This window comes from Trichosurus vulpecula, chromosome 1 (genome assembly GCF_011100635.1).
Source record: "Trichosurus vulpecula isolate mTriVul1 chromosome 1, mTriVul1.pri, whole genome shotgun sequence".
In the NCBI taxonomy this organism is placed as follows: Eukaryota; Metazoa; Chordata; class Mammalia; order Diprotodontia; family Phalangeridae; genus Trichosurus; species Trichosurus vulpecula.
The window spans coordinates 50,682,412-50,698,597 of NC_050573.1; the positions used below are offsets into that span (position 1 = coordinate 50,682,412).

Below are 16,186 nucleotides of genomic sequence, written 5' to 3' on the forward strand. Positions count from 1 at the left end.
TACTGGTTACACCTATCAGACTCATTGGTGGGGTTCGAGGCTGGTGTAGATTGATGGCTATTTCAGGTGCCCAAGTCACAGGACTAAAAGACAGCTCGCAGGCGGAGCCTCCTCCGCAGCTCCTCCGCCTCTCCCTGGGGACACACCTCTCGCCTTTGCTCTTTCCTCACTATTGGCTATGCCAGATGTCGTTCATTCACTCTCCAAATCTTCATAGGCTAAAACCCCTATCCTTTACCATCTCCCTTGTTCCCATTCGCTCCTTTTTGAAGGGGCGGTGATGTTTCTACGTAAACACGGAGTATCCCCTGGTTGGCTACTCTCCCCGTCACTCTTGTCAGTAGGCCCGGCGCCGGGGACTTTCGGGCTCCCGGATTGGGTCCGCCGTCGGGCGTAGGGCGGGGCGGAGGCTCCTGTCAGTGAGGTGAAATGGCAGCGGCAGTGCCGGCGGCGGCTGCGGTCCCGGGGGGCGGCTGAGGGGGCCGGGACGAGTCGGGGGGCGGGTGGGAGGGAGGAAGGGGGCGGCGGCCCGAGCCGGAGCCGGAGCCGGAGAACAGAAGGCGGCGGCGGCTGAGGAGGAGGAGACCATGGCGGCGGCAGCGGCGGCGCAGGTAGGGCCCGGGCTGTCCCTGCTCCCGGGAGCCGGCAGGCAGGCGGGCGGGCGTCTCCTCAGGGAGCCTCCGCGGAGCGAGCATCCCCACCCCGGGCCCCGGCCCCGAGCCCACGGTGCACCTGCCGGGCTGGACCCTCGCCCCTGGCCCAGCCCCTGTCCCCGCCCGGCTGGTGGAGGGGCCAGGACCCCTCCCTCTTTCTCTCTCTCGCCCGCCCAGCCTTCCTGCCCTCCGCCTCCATCAGGCCCCCTCCCATCCAGGGCCTCGGAGACCGTGGGGTTCGTCTGACAGGTGGGGGAAACTGAGGTCCAGAAAGAGGAAGGGGCTGGTCCAAGGTCACACAGCAAGCCAGGGACAGAGATGAGATTCGAACCCACGTCCTCGGGTGCCCAAACCCGGGCATCTTTTCGCTCTCCGTCCCCCTCCCCCCCTTCTTCTTCCCCTCCCTCGTGCAAAATGCGGAAGGGGGAGGCCCTGGGAAGTTACCTCCTTCCCCCCGTCTTATTCCCAAGCGTGGGGTTTGGGGGCGCAGGACCCAGGAACCCGGCCACCGATCTCCAGCAGAGCCCAGCCCTCCGAGCTGCCTTGGCTTCTGGGCCCTGGGGGCAGAAGGGGGCTGGGGTAGACATCCAAGGGCTGACACCGCACTCGTCGGGTGGCCGTGACTGTCCTGGGCAGCTGTGAACGGCCACCACCCCATACATGTCTTCCTCCCCTTGGCCTTTTCAGAGGGCATGGGGGGGCTCTCCCTTCTCCCCTAACTTCTCCCACCTCGGGTTCCAGATGAGGCAGAATGCTGTAGTAGGACCAAACACCGGGCTTAGAGTCAGAAGACCTGGGTTCGGAGGCAGGCTCTGCATCTTATACCACCTGTGTGTCCTTGGGCAAGTAATTTAACCCCTCTGCATCTCGGTTTTCTCATCTGTAAAAGGAAGGGATTGGACTTGCTGCTCTCTAAGATTCCTTCCAGCTCTGAGTCATATGACATGAAGATCTCTAAGGTCCTTTCCAGCAGCGATGTTACTCAAAACCCTTTCCTTTTTCTCATCCCCATTTATTTCTGGTCATTAGAATTCCTCCGATCCTTACCCCAGGATTATAAGATATTCAGACCTGCCTTAGAAGTCAGCCTTGAAGTCCTATGCTATGGTGGAGTTTGACCAGTGACTTCCTAGGCTGATCCTAGTACAAGTGAGGTACAGTACAGGGAAGGGGGTGTGACCTGATCTCTGGTACCTGGGTAGGTGAGGAGAGTCACACCAGGAGCAGAGTGTATTGAGAAGAAACTTGGAAAAAGGCAGAGGTCAAGGAGAAGCGAGCAGAGGGGGTTTGTCAACCAAAGTCAGGCAAAGAGGAGACTCTATGGTGACTTGCTGGGAATGTTGTAGCAGAGAGTTCTGCTCAGAGGTCATCTAGTCCAGTCCATGCCTGAGGTCCCTTCCAACTCTGAGGTTCTGTGAATCAGCACTATTACCCCTTCAATACATACATCCCAGTTTATATCACTTAACCAGCCCACTAACGCAGTCTGTTCAGCTGCAGGAGGTGCATAAGTTGCTAGTCTTAAGGGCTGACCTGACTGGTTGGGTGGCATCCTGACTCCATCTGATGATGCCGACCTTCAGATGGCATTCATCTGCTCACCCTTTCTATGGCTGTTAATTGAGGCTGCACCTTGATAGCAAGAATGTAGTCTCTCACCTTTGATTGGATTGTTTTGTCAGAATGAAATATCTTCAATAGGTTGTGGCATTTGGGGCACAGTGGGGTTGCATGTGAGTCTGCCAAGATCAGGCATTTCTTTGTTAGGGAATTTTTTTAGAAAGGAAAATGTACTAAAAGGCTTGGGTAAAAAATTAGTGGATAGGTCACTTCATTTTTCTCTTGCCTCTGGGCTGAATTGAGATTTAGCAGAAGAAAGCTTACTGTTCTGTCTGAAGCTATCTGTTTCCATCTTTCCAGGTGGCATTAACTGTCTGTCATCTTGCCTTTATCCCAGTTTCTGCTTTCTGGCAAGAGGATAGTACCAGAACAGTTGGTTTGACCTGTGGGCTCCCACGAACTCCTGTGGATAGCTGTGGGGTGGTTTGGATGGAATTTCATGTGGGTTAGCAGCTGGCATAGAAAGTGACTACATAGAGTCAAGTCAGCTATATAGAACTGGTGAGGTGGCATGAAGATGGATGAAAGGGACAATTTGGAGTGTTTGACAGCAGCAAGGTCCCCTGCTTCCCATTCTTGGTGGGCCATTGTGAGAATGAGTATGACAAACTGTTAGAGCTCTGACCACATCATTCAGGCTAGGAAACAGATTTACATACTTTCTTAGTACTTAGGAAAGAGTTTTAAAGCACCAGCAGAAGAAGGAGCCTGAGGCTCCTTTGGTGACTAAGTTGTTGACTTTCTGTACACCTCTGAGCAAACCCTTCCCTTCTCAGTGCCTCAGTTTCTCAATCAGAAAAAAATGGAAGAAAAAAGTATTGAGAATTCCCAGGGCTGAGCCCTGCCCTAAATTCAGTTCAATCCAACAAATATTTATTGTTCCCTTTTCTTTATGCCTTCCATGGTGGAGTAGAAAGAGCACTAGGTTTGTAGTGAGAGGACGTGGGTTCAGATCATCCCAGTTCTGCTACCAACTAGCAACCTTGAACAAGTCATTTTAATCTCTCCAAGCCTTCATTTCCTTATAAAATGAGGGGCTTGGACTCGATGACTCTAAGACCCCTTCCAATGTAATATCTACCATCCTCTGACCCATTTTGGATACCAGATAGTGGCAGTTATAAAAACCATGGTGGCAATGGGTTGTCCCCGCTTCCCTCCAGGTTATCTATGTTCAGTGTAGAGGGAATCAGTAGGAGTTTGGAAAGAGGGCCATTTCAGTTCCATCACTGAAGAACTGATCCCACATGATATATGGCTAGGTAGCTAAATTAGAAGCCTATGAAGCCTGTGTTGTGGCTGTACTTTAGATGGGGGGGTGGGTCTCCTTAGTTAACCCTTTGTGGCTGATCAGAAATCTTGCCAGAAATTGAACTGGCAGAAATAACAGGTAACTGAGGGATTAGGTCAGTCTGTTCTGTGTGATAATAAGAGGAAATCCGGAACAAGTTGAGACAGGGAAAGGGCTTGTTAGGCGCTTAAGAAAGGATGAATCTCCATTTGCTTTCTTGAAAGCACAACAGCCTCCTGGGGTATTTTATTTTTCACTGTATAAAGTAGGGAGCCAAGATCAATAGAATACTTAATAGCTTCACCTTCATAGGCAGAGTTGGAGAACTCCAGAGCCATTAGGAGCTGAGGGCAATCACAAAGATCGTAGAAGTTAAGAATATGAATGTGCCATTGAGAAAGAGTAGCAGCCGGAAATAGGATTTGAAGTTCCCTTATTAAAGTACAAACATTCTGGACTATCTTTGGGATGACACTAAATTGCAAAACTGTCCATAGAAGAAAAAAAGACGCTTACTTTGAGAATAGGACCACTGTGGGTTTTCCTGAGGCAAGTATGTGTCATAGGATCATAGGATTTAGAACTAGGAAAGACTCTCTTCATTTATCTTTTACAAATTAAGAAACTGAGGCTCCAAGAAGTGACATGATTTCCCCAAGTCCAAGCAAAGCAAGATTTGAACCCAGGTCTTTTAACTTCAAATCTTGTGTTCACTTTGGAACACCATATTGCCTCAGCTATTTAATTTGACTCTCATGATGTGTAGGAGGGGTTCTGTTTCAGTGTGTAGATTGGGTCCTAAGAGCTATAACTCAAATTAAATAGCAGACAGATCAGATGGTCAGATGTCATTTGGACTAGTCTGTCTCCCTTTCCTCTGAGAACTCTTAAGAGATGAGTTGATCTGCCCCCTTCATTGTTCTCCCATCAAGGCTTTTATAGGCTTTGAGGAAAGCTCTTACATTTCCATATGGTTCTAACCAAAACATAAAAATGAAAGAGAATAGCGTCTGTTCTTCCTGCTCCTTAGTTCTGGATTTTTAAGGAACCAAGAACCCTTACTTGATACCAGTGCATTATCTCCCTACTTCTTTCATGGCTCAACAAGTTCATTCTTTCTCTAATGCTCAGGAAGCAATTGAGGCGAGAATTAATTAACCTGGCTAACAGTGAACTGGTCACAAAGGCAGAAAACCTGCAAGGTGTGGGTTGAAACCTACTTTCAAGGTCAGATGGAATATTCTAGTAATGACAGTCCTTCTCTTTAGGCATCAGGACCTTAGATATGCTGCTTCTGTTGTTACTAATGCCACTAATAGTTATAATCAATAATAATAATAGCTTACTGTGAACCAGCATCTATCATCAAACAAGGAACATCCACTGGGCATGGAGAGCCTGAATAAGATGAGATGCAATTTGCAATGCCAACTCTGATGGATTTAAGTTCCAACTCTGCCACTTACTTGCTTTGTAACCTTGGAAAAATTCCTTCCCAAGGGATGCTGGGATATAATAGGAATTGTACTGGATTTGAAGTCAGGAGAGACCTTCCACCTCTGACACTTGGTGTCTGACTATCATCAGCAAGTCACTTCACTTCTCTGAAGTGAATTTCATTATCTGTAAAATGGGGTTAATTATCCCTCTAGTGCCTGCCTCCCAGAGTTGTTCCAAGAATCAAATGAGATAATGTATGTAAAGTATTTTGTAAACTTATAGCGCTATATAAATGTCAGTTACTTCAATCACTATTGTTTTCCTCTCTGGGTACATGCCCCATTTGCAAAATGAGGGGGTCAGATTAGGTGACCTGTAAACTCCCTTCCTGCTTTACCATTTTCTAAGGATGAGAGAAGTCAGAAACTATGGAAACAGAACCTGAGCTTTGGTCCTGGAAGTCCAAAGGAAGTTTTTACACCTTTCCCAAAAGGTAGGAGAGGGATAGAAGTTGAATAAATACAGGATGGTAACTGCAGCACAGTTGAGGCGATAGAAATAGCTTATGTTAATCCAGTGGAAGGTTTCCATCATTACACTGTTACAGTGTTCCTGTTGACCAATGACTGAATTCTGAAATGACTGTGTTTGTGTCAGAGGAGAGCCTCCAATTGTGCCGTCTTGAGGATGGGAAAACTTTTTTGTTTCTTAGGAAATGTAGTGCACAGGAAAAGGAACATCACATTTTATTGGCATTATCAGACTATTCTGTCTAGATTGAAGTCAATTATCATCCAAGAAATGACTGTTGTATGTTGATGCTGTAAAGGCTAATAGCTATATTAGACAATCTAGAAAATGTGGTTCCCTTTGAGGTCTTTGAACTGGGAAGGAGTCTATGTTCTTAAGCACCTAAACACCTGTTATATAGGCATAAGTGGGAGATCAGGAACATGGTACCAGATGGGGGAGGGGGAGGGTCAGGGAATTCAGGTGGGAGGGTGGTGAAGCTGGAGAGCATGAACTTAAGTAAAATGTTTCCACAGGCAAGAAAATTTGGGTTCCTTCCTCCTCTTAGGAGGGAGAACTCTCCTTGCTTTCTTGGTATACAAATATCTGGAAAAAATAACTATATTTATGAAAAGGAGATGCCATTTTGAAGGAGGATGAAATCTTATATGAAATATATAGCAAAAAGTCAGCTTCCCAAACTCTATTCTAAACTGTTTCTGGATGAAGATGTTGTGATATCATTTCAGGATGGGGCTAGTCGTAGCAGTGAGTGAGTGTCGAGAATGATTGTCTCCTAGCCAGTAGAAGACTTTTCCAGTGCCCAGGCATTGTGCCCAAGCAGAATAGAAGCTTGCTAAGGGGTCAGAAGCAGCAAGGATTTTATGGAAAGTGATGGGGAAGTGAATTTCATGCTAGTGTAATGAACATCTCGTCCTTAAGTTTGCAAATCTCAGACTGATGTTGTTTAATAATTTCGACTCTCTGCAAAAACTACTCGTTCATGTGAGAAACACCTGTCTGATCTTCAGGAATTCCCCGCTCTAGTTTTGTTTTGGAAACCCAAGTCCAGGCTACCCCCTCACATTATTTGATGTAGTAGAGTGGGAGAGAGGAATAAGGAATCAGAACTCTTAGGTTTTCTCCCTATAACTGATATTAAGGATATTGGAACAATTCTTCTCCCCTCCTTATTCATTCCACCTTTTTAGTCTCAATGCCCCTCCTTGTTAAAAAAAAAAAAAGAGCGGAAGAGTCTTAGTTCCATCTCCACTGGCCACATGTGGTTGTTGTATGCTCCTCTTGGACACATTTAGGCAGTAATTATGATGATCCCACAATTCCAGCTAGTTTGGAAATCTCCCTTGTGCACTTATTTTGCCCTCTCTCCTTCTCTCCCTTCCCCCCAAATTCTTGGGTGAATCCTTTAGACTCAGCATTTTCTGTTCACAATTCAATTCCTTCCAGCCCCAGCTGCAGACTTTGACTCTCTCAGGAAGCGCTTGAGTGGACTGCGTTGTCAGAATCTTAAGAATGATTAACCCCCAGTTAGACTGAAGTCATCTTCACTGAATCAAAACACCTTCCTTGGACTCCTCGGTAGGTTGTTTCTGGGACAGGAGGGTCAGTATACTGGCAAAGACATAGGTAGAATGGAAAAGTTGGCCCTGTTGCTTGGGACTGTCAGCTGGTGGGGGGGTATAAGAGAGGGGCATTTCTAGAAATAATTTACTTGGCTTGAAAGTTGATAAGGGAACTGTTTCATAGGTTGTTCATGGCATTTGGGGGCTGTGGGGAGAATGGAAGTAAGTTCCTTGAGTTTCCTACAAGGTGAATGAGAATTGGTAAAGCTTTGGCATGTCTTAGACATCTAAGTGTTAATTCCTTTTCTTCCTACAGAGAAGGGCAAGGGTTTTTCTGTCGTAATACTGAGGCAGAAAAAAAGCAATATGTGGTATAATGCAAGAAGCATGTGAAGGAATCAGGAGTCTAGGTTCTTATACCTATCACCATAGTCCTCAGCAATTCCCTTTCTGGTATATTGGACAAGTGTGCCACCTGCTCAGTCATGGTGAATGTGGCTAAGCAGGAACAGTTTATTTCACAGAGCTGCATCTGACCTGTGGGATCTGGCCATACACTCTAAAGCTTTGATCTCTAAGCATACCTACTTAAAAGAGACAGGACTTGTTTAGCTGAGCAGCACCAGGGACGCCGAGGCTCCCCATATCTTGATTCTTGGTCCTCTGTGCTACATGTGTGTTATATCTGGTAGAAAATGTATTTTGAACATTCTATCTGTACGTCCCAGCAGGAGGTGAAAAGACAGTGTCTTTAAAGGTAGGTAGATGAGGATTCTGAGGTACTAAGTAGGTGAGAGCCTTGCTCATCAGGAGTGCCAAAGCAGAGTCTCAAGAGTTCCACTGGGTATGGGGGGGAAGGGAGGGAATGAGATCAGGAGCCATCTGACTTTGGCCCATATAACTAAAAGGACAAATTGCCAGTGCTTTGATCAATCCTGGGCTCCCTGCTAAGGAAAAACTGACTTTTTGGCCCATTAACAAACAGCCACATAATTAATGGTGAGTGGTAATTGCCTCTGTCAGTGCCAATAGCACACTCTAGTAAATGAGATGAGAACTATCAGATGCTCAGCTTAGAGGACAGGATGGTGGGAGAGGATTGTGAGGGGAACAGGGGTGATCAGGAAAGAATGCAGAAACAGTAACATCCATAGCATTAACAACCCATATTCTCTAGGCACTGTGCCCAAATTCCTTCAGCATTCTGTAGCACTGTGGTGTATTGTGGGGTTCTGGCAAGAACCTTAAGTCTTATAGAATACTGTTGGTATAGGGTACTATGGGGTCTTGTTAAGGTTTGGGGAGTATCTGTTTCTTGGATACTGTTGAGTTGTATTTGGTACTTGAGTACAATTTGAGTATTCAAAAATCAAGTCATGTTGCCTATTGCATGCTTAGAATTTACCTGTGACCCTGTGTGTCATAGGAAATTACCTTCCTTATTCCCTAAGGATCCATTCCGATCCTTCCCCCTTCAATGATGCCATGTAGAGGAGTCAAGTTCTGAAAATGGGAAGGATGCTGGCTAACTTTGTAGGTTTGGCTAGAAGGCAAGGGGGCAGGAGTGCACTAGGAAGAATTGGTTAATTGGTTAATTGGTCAGTAAGTAAAGGAAAATGACGTTGTTAATTGTGTAAGGCTGAAAAGAGGTGATTGGTAAACTCTTATTGATGTAGAAAGAATTGAAGGAGGCAAGGGAGAATGTGGATATTTATTGAGTGCACACTATGTGGTCAGTATTTTGTATAACCAAACCTGTGTTTCTCTCATACTACAGATGGAGTTGTAACCTCCCTCATTTGGGCCTCCTGTGGACCTCTTCTCTTTCCCTTCAATTTCCCCCATCCATAACTATTTCTGATGAACATCCCTGAGACCCTGAGCCTTCCCGGCATGGCGAGCCCAGCCCTCAGCCCTGACTCCTCTTCCCATGAGGCCCTTTCAGGCCCTGCCTGTTCTCCCACCTCAGACTCTGAGAACCTCAGTCCAGATGAACTGGAGTTGTTGGCCAAACTAGAAGAACAGAATCGGTGAGTAGAGAAAGGGACATTTGCTTCCTAAACAAGGCCTGGAAAAAGAGCTGTCATTTCTACCAGCCTTCTTAAAGGGTCAAATTGTACATGATGCTATTTTACAAATTACACAAAATCTTGCATGGATTCACTTCTCGACCTTTAAAAACTAATTATTCAAAGTAGACACATGAAGAAAGAGGAGGATCCAAGGAATTGAGGGGAGGAGGCAGAAAGTCCTGGGATGAGGGGATATTGTGGGGAAGTACAAATTGAGCATCAGGACTGGGAGATTGGACAGGACTAGGACATTACGGGTTTTCAATTGAACTGGCCTGATCTTAGGGGCCTTGGGATCCTGCTCTTGCAATAGCCACTGCAGCTCTCCCTACTTCTTACTCTCTACCTGCTAAACAAGGCCCTTAAAACTCCATTGTCACTGAGCTGCAGGGCCCACCCAGGCAAAGGCTAACTGGTAGGGACTAAAAGATTCATTGAGGCCCAAGGCCCACCACCAGGAACACGGCACCCAATGCCCAGGAAAGAGAGAAGAGTCAGTCAGCTTTTCAGTGATAGGTGTTTCTGTGCTGTTTGTTCTCCTTCCCACCCAGGCTTCTGGAGGCTGACTCCAAGTCGATGCGTTCCATGAATGGTTCCCGGCGAAACAGCGGCTCTTCCTTGGTCTCTAGCTCCTCAGCCTCTTCCAACCTCAGCCACCTGGAGGAGGACACTTGGATTCTCTGGGGCCGAATTGTTAATGAGTGGGAGGAATGGCGACGCAAAAAAGAAAAGCTGCTCAAGGTAGGACTCGTGGGGAGTAGCACGAGCATTTCTACCAACTCCACAGTGGCAGAGCAGAATCCACCAGATGGGAGGTGGGTATGGGGGTGTCCATTTACTGTACTGGTTGTGCCTGGTCCTTCCCTCATGATCATTGTTGGCACCAGTAAACACTGCCACCCACTATTTGCAGAAAACTCTACTAAGCCCTCTAGGAAATAAACAAGATTCCTGTGAAGTTTTCATTCTTGAGGAAGTAGGATATACTACATAAACATAAAGTAATAATTAAAATAGCAATTAATAAACGAGTATTTATTAAGCACCTGCATTGTGCCAGGCACTGTGCTAAACACAAAGGATAAAAAAAAAAGTAGTAAAAATAGTCCCTGCCTTCACAGAGCTTCAGTTCTTATGAGGCCGACCACATGTATGTGAATCAGTACCTACCGGATAAATTCAGAGTAGATAGAAAATAACCTTAGAGGAGAAAGAACTAGCATGTGAGAGGATTTAGAAAGACTTCCTGCAAGAGCTGTGTCTTAAAGGAAGCCTGAGATAGTCTATCCTTCCAGTGTAGGGGAACTAAGATAAGAGGCAGAGTGTTTTGTGAAGAACAGCAAATGGGCTATTTGTGACTAGACTATAAGGTTTGTGGAGGGTAGTAATGTGTTAAAAGGCTGGAAAGATAGCAAGCGGCAAGGCTGTAAAAAGTTTTAAAATGCTAAAAAAAGAGGTTATATTTGATTCAAAAGTAATAGGAAGCCATTGCGGTGCTTTGAGTAGGGACATGAGGGATGACCTGTGCTTTAGGAAAGTCTCTTTGGCAGCTATACTGAGGATGGATTGGAGTAGGGACACTGGAGGCAGGGAATCTATAAAGCCTTCCCGAACCCCCCAGCCAATAGCCTTTCTCCCTCAGAACTCCATGACCCCTGCCCCACACTGCCTCTCATAGCCTCATTAGCCTTCTAATTAGACTCCAATCCATACTCTGCATAATTGCCAAAGAGATTTTCCTAAAGCACATGTCATTTCTCAATACATTTCAATGGCTTCCTATTACTTTTGAATCAAATATAACTTCCTAATGAAGCTATGAGAGGCAGTGTGGTGTAGTAGACCATGAGCTGGCCTCAGAGTCAGGATCAATCTGGCTTCAAGTCCTGCCTTTGATTTGTATTAGCTGTGTGACCCTGGGCAAGTCATTTGACTTCTCATTGTCCCCCTGACAATTGTCTTAAGGCTATAATTAGGTGCCAGTCTGCATCGATAGGAGTTTCTTCACTAAGAGTTCCCAACACTGATGAGATCACAGGACAAAGAAAAGAAAGAAAATAGCTTTTAGTAAGTGCCAAGTGAGCAGGCTGCACAGTCATGGAGTTCCAAGGGAGAGATTGCTCTTGGCTGGGAGATTAGTAGAAAAGAGACCACATTTGGACCTGGAAGATTGTATAGGGCTTAGATCAAAAGAGAAGTGAGGAAGGACATTCTAGGTGCAAGTTGAACACTATGAACAAAGATAGGAAGAAATGTGTGTGGTATGTTCAGAGGAGAGTGATGAGGTCAGCTTTGCTTCAGTGGCAGGCCTTGGTAGGGTAGCAGAAGCCCATCATCAAAGAAAACAGGCAGGAAAAATCAAGTGATTCTGAATATTCTGGTTGGAGCTTATGCTTGTTCACATTTACGTTGGTCTAACGCATTATTCTCGGAACAATGTTTTTAAATGCATAAAACAATTATAACAAAATACAGTTATTAAAACATTGAAGAAACAAGTTCACAGGCCCCTTAAAGCCTCTCTGGTTCAGGGTGTGCTTAAGGAATAACAGAAGAGGCATAGGGGGTGTAGTGGATCTCCACTAGAATTGGAGTCAGAAAACCAAGGTTTGAGTCCTGCTTCAGATACTTAACTAGCCGTGTGACCCAGAGCAAGCACTTTTCTCTGCTTCAGTTTGCTTCTCTGTAAAATGAGGGGGCTGAACATAATGGTCTCTAGACACTAGAGATATGAAGTCAAAAATAAGTGTTTTCAGGGTGCTCACATTCTACTTGGGGAACAGAACATGTCCACAGATAAGTAAGTACAAAGCCAAACCAGTTAGGAGGAGAGAGATCAATAACTGGGGAGATCAAGAAGGGCTTTGAGTAGAAGGTGACATGCGAGCTGAGTGGTAGAGGAAGTTAGGGATTTAAAGAGGTACAGTTGAGAGGTAGAGCATTTCTGGTGTGGGGGAGCCTGTGTAGAGGCCTGGAGGAGGGAAATGGAATCTTGTGTCATGGGAATAGTGAATAAGCCAAAATCTCACCCATGTGTAGAGGAATAATGTGTATAAGTCCAAAAAGGCAAACTGGAACAAGGCTGTGAAGGCAAATGAAAGCAGTTTGTCTTTTATCTGACCCTGTAATAACAAGGTGAGGTAATTCCCGATGAGAGTATATAGGTGACTAACCAGGCATCTGCACTTACACACGGTAGCAGAAACAATGCTGAGGGTGCAAACCTGGGTGACTCAAAGGATGACTGACTTGTCAACTTAACTTGGTGTCCTAGAAAGAAATAGGGAAGTTCAGAAAAGGCATGGGTTTGGGGGAAAAGATGAGAAGAAAATAAGTCATCTGGGTGGCACAGTGGCACAGGCACTAGGCCTGGAGTCAGGAAGTACTGAGTTAAAAACTGGCCTGAGACATTGACTAGCTGTGTGACCCTGGGCAAGTCACTTAACATCTGTCTACCTCAGTTTCTTCTCTCTAAAATGAGAGTACCTATTTTCCAGGGTCATTATGATGATAAAATAAGATGTTTCTAAAGCGCTTTGCAAACCTTGAAGAGTTTTATAAATGGTAGCTATTGTTAGATCATCTAACCTCCCTGGACTTGTTTCCTCATCTGAAAAAAGAGAGCAAAAGTCTAGATGAACTCTGTCTCATCTAGCCCCATCATTCGAGGATTCTAGACAAGATCAGAGCTATAAACCACAGCTATGAACATGCTGCCGAGAAGAAAGGGAAAAAGTTGTTGGAGCCACATGGAAGGTTCTTCTGGTAGCTCATGGATCTGGAGCTCTTGAGGCAAAAGCAATGTCTCATGCTCTTTGGAATAATAAAGAAGATATATGGGTGCCAGGATGTTTGAAGAAAGAATTTACTGGGCATAGAAGGAAGAGATGTGTGGTATGGAGAGTGACTGTGCATCCTTGACATAGCCATTTAAGAGATATGTTGTCATTTCGGAATTATATGCAGGACCTAAGAATCTTGTGAATTTCATCAGCTAATCCCCATAATGATTTGTGTGGGGATGGATTATGCTGCCACAAAACATCTGTAGGCACTGGGAAGCCCTGAACAGTAAAATGAAGGTCTTGAGGGGTCATGAGTGGGATTTTAACCACTACTTTTAATTAAATGATGAAGCTTTTAGAAGGAGGATCCTGAAAGTGAACAGCTGTCTATGTAGATAGTATCAAAAAATAAGATTTGCTGCTTCATGACTCACAATATCAGAATGATGGATGCTTGCCTAAGGATGGAGGGCGTCTTATGAATACTAGGAAGAACATGCTTGGCAACCTGATCAAGAGGGCATTAAACTGTAATTAGAGGCAGAGAGAGAAGAATTCATAGATACAACTGCAAAACTAGATACTATAGAGAATAACTAGAAATAAGGAGACATGTACCCTATTTATTCTTAAGAGAAAATCATAGGTAAAAGGACCAAAAACAATGCCTGCAACATCAGATATCTGTATATCATTACATAGGATGTGGATAATAAACAAGGTGAACTTGAAATTTAAACACAAATATGTAAATATGACTTCATAAGAATCCTTGAAACTTAGTGGCTTGAAGGAGACTTTCATTTATTCAATACAAACTCATTAAGTGCCTATTGTGTCTAACTGTACTAGGCACTGGTGAAAATCCAGTGATAAATGGAACATGGACCCTAATTACATTCTAGTAGATACATAACTAGGACAGCAAGGTGATGCAGTGGATAGAGCATCAGGCCTGGAGTCAGGAAAACCTGAGTTCAAATCCAGCCCCAGACACTTACTAGCTGTATAACCCTGGGCAAGTCATTTAGCCCAGTTTACCTCAGTTTCCTTATCTATAAAAGGAACTGAAGAAGGAAATGGCAAACCACTCCAGTACCTTTGCCAAGAAAATCCCCAAAATGGGATTGCAAGCAGTTAGACATGACTTAAAAACAACTGAACTAAAGATATATGACTAGAATGTAGCAGTGGAAGAACATGCCTCGTTCAGGTCAAAGGCACCGCACATGGACAATGCGGAGGGGGCTGCCTTGGGGATCAGTGGGCTCGCTCTTGGCAGGGATATTGTACACAGGGTTCTTTAATAGGTACGGTTTGGACTAAATGTCCAGTGGGATCCCCTCCAGCTCTGAGATTCTGGGACTTAGAACTGCATGAGGTTTAGAAACATGGTAGAGAGCTTTTGGAGGACAATAAAAGGAAGGAGAAATAGGTGATTATCAGTTTGCTCTATAATCTTCAACCTGTCTATCAATCACTTCCTTCCCTGGTGCTGACAAACATTCTCAACCCTCTCCCGTCCTTGAAAAACCATTATGTACATGACTCTTCCATCTTTCAAGTCATTGACCCCACATCTCTTCCATAGTCAAAGGAATGGGGACTGGGCCTGTGATCCAATTTCTTTGGTATAGGCAAGACCCAGGTGAGGAAACTCCATCTACCAATGCATATTGACACCCTCTCAGCAACTTTTAGCCTTAAGGAGTTATCTAGAGTACTGAGAGGTTAAGCGACTTGCCCAGAGTCACACAGCCGTCATGGGTCAGAGTGGGGACTTGAACCCAGCTCTTTGTACTGTTCAAGGCTGCCTCTCTTCACAGTCAACTCCTTAGAAAAAAAGCTTTACGCTTGTTGATTCAACTTCCTCTTTTCCCACTTGTTCTCAATTCCTTGCAAAGTACCTTCCAACTTTACCTCTTATCTGAAACTGCCATTTACAAGATTACAACAATTTCTTCATTGCAAAAACTAATGTCTTTTTTTTTAAAGTCCCCATCCTTCTTGACCTCTGTAACATTTTATCTACCAGAATGTAAGACTGCCCTCTCCTCTTAGATTCCCTCTCTCCTAGGTTTTTGTGATACTCTCCACACCTGTTTTTCCTCCTGTTTGTCTGACCACCTTTCACTCTGCTTTGATGGATCATATCTCCAAGGCTCTGTCTTGGGCCCTCTTTCCTTTCTCTTTACAACTTCTTGGTGCTTTCATCAGGTCCTGTGACTTCACTTATCCTAGATCTATATGTCTAACTCTAGTGTTTTCCTGAACATCCCACCTCACCAGCTACCTAGTGAACATCTCCAACTAGAAGTCTTAAACCCACCTTTCCACCAAACTGCTTATTTTGTTAAGGGCTCCGTCATCCTTCATTCCTTGCTCTTCTTTACTCCCTCCCCTCAATCAAGTTAATTGGCCAAATCTTGCCAATTCTGCCTTCACAACACATCTTTCATATGTCCCTTTCTGAGCACTCAAACACATCCTCTACCCTTGTGTAGGCCTCTCACTCGGACTGTTACAATAGCCTCATAGCTATTGTGCTTCCAGTTTTTTCCTTCTCCAATCCATCCACACAATTGCCCAAATATTCTTCTCAGAGCACTATCTGACAATGCTACTTTCTTGCTCAAGAACCTTCAGTGGTTCCCCGTTGCCTCTGGAATAAAGTAAAAAATGCCCTACTTGGTATTTACATTCCTTTACGGCCTCGCACCAACCTACCTCTTCCAGTCTATTGCTTAGTACTCCCTGATACTGACCTGACATTTCAGTGAAATTAGCCTGCCGGCTGTTCCTTAAATGTGTTGTTCCATCTTCCATCCCTATGCTTTTGCACAGATTTTTGCCCCTGCCTGGAACATACTCCTTGCTTACTTCCACATCTTAGAATCCTTGGCTTCCTTCAAAGCTCAGCAGGATATAAGCTTCTTGAGGACTTTTTTGTTTTGTTTTTCTATCTCTAGCAATTAACTCATTGCTTTGCAAATAGTAGGTGCCTAATCAATGCTTTCTAGACAATATTACAAACTGCCTTTGAGTTCAAATCGCTGTCACCAGACTCAGATAAACTACAGACTGTAAAATATATTACTAAAGGTGAGCATCTAGAGAGAGGGCACAGAGATTGCAAAGAGCAAGCACGATTTTATCAAGATTATGTCATGGGGTAATAGGATCACAGATGTGGAGCTGGGATGGCTTGGTTGTCTTCTAGTCCAGTCCCTTC

The 16,186-nt window shown here is 44.8% G+C and overlaps 1 protein-coding gene across 4 annotated transcripts in view; it reads left to right on the top strand.

Annotated features, from left to right (window-relative positions):
• The first annotated feature begins 513 nt into the window (after positions 1–513).
• Positions 514–16,186, top strand: part of EVI5L (ecotropic viral integration site 5 like) — a 63,390-nt gene continuing 47,717 nt past the window's right edge. For 3 of the 4 annotated variants that reach the window (XM_036758358.1, XM_036758372.1, XM_036758364.1), the window contains exons 1-4: positions 568–611; positions 6,982–7,113; positions 8,875–9,127; positions 9,721–9,910. In XM_036758358.1, the coding sequence (XP_036614253.1) occupies positions 8,958–9,127; positions 9,721–9,910 (360 nt within the window). In that variant the 5' untranslated portion in view covers positions 568–611; positions 6,982–7,113; positions 8,875–8,957. Of the gene's footprint in view, positions 612–6,981; positions 7,114–8,874; positions 9,128–9,720; positions 9,911–16,186 lie in introns of all 4 variants that reach the window. The other variant, XM_036758349.1, reaches the window with a different exon arrangement.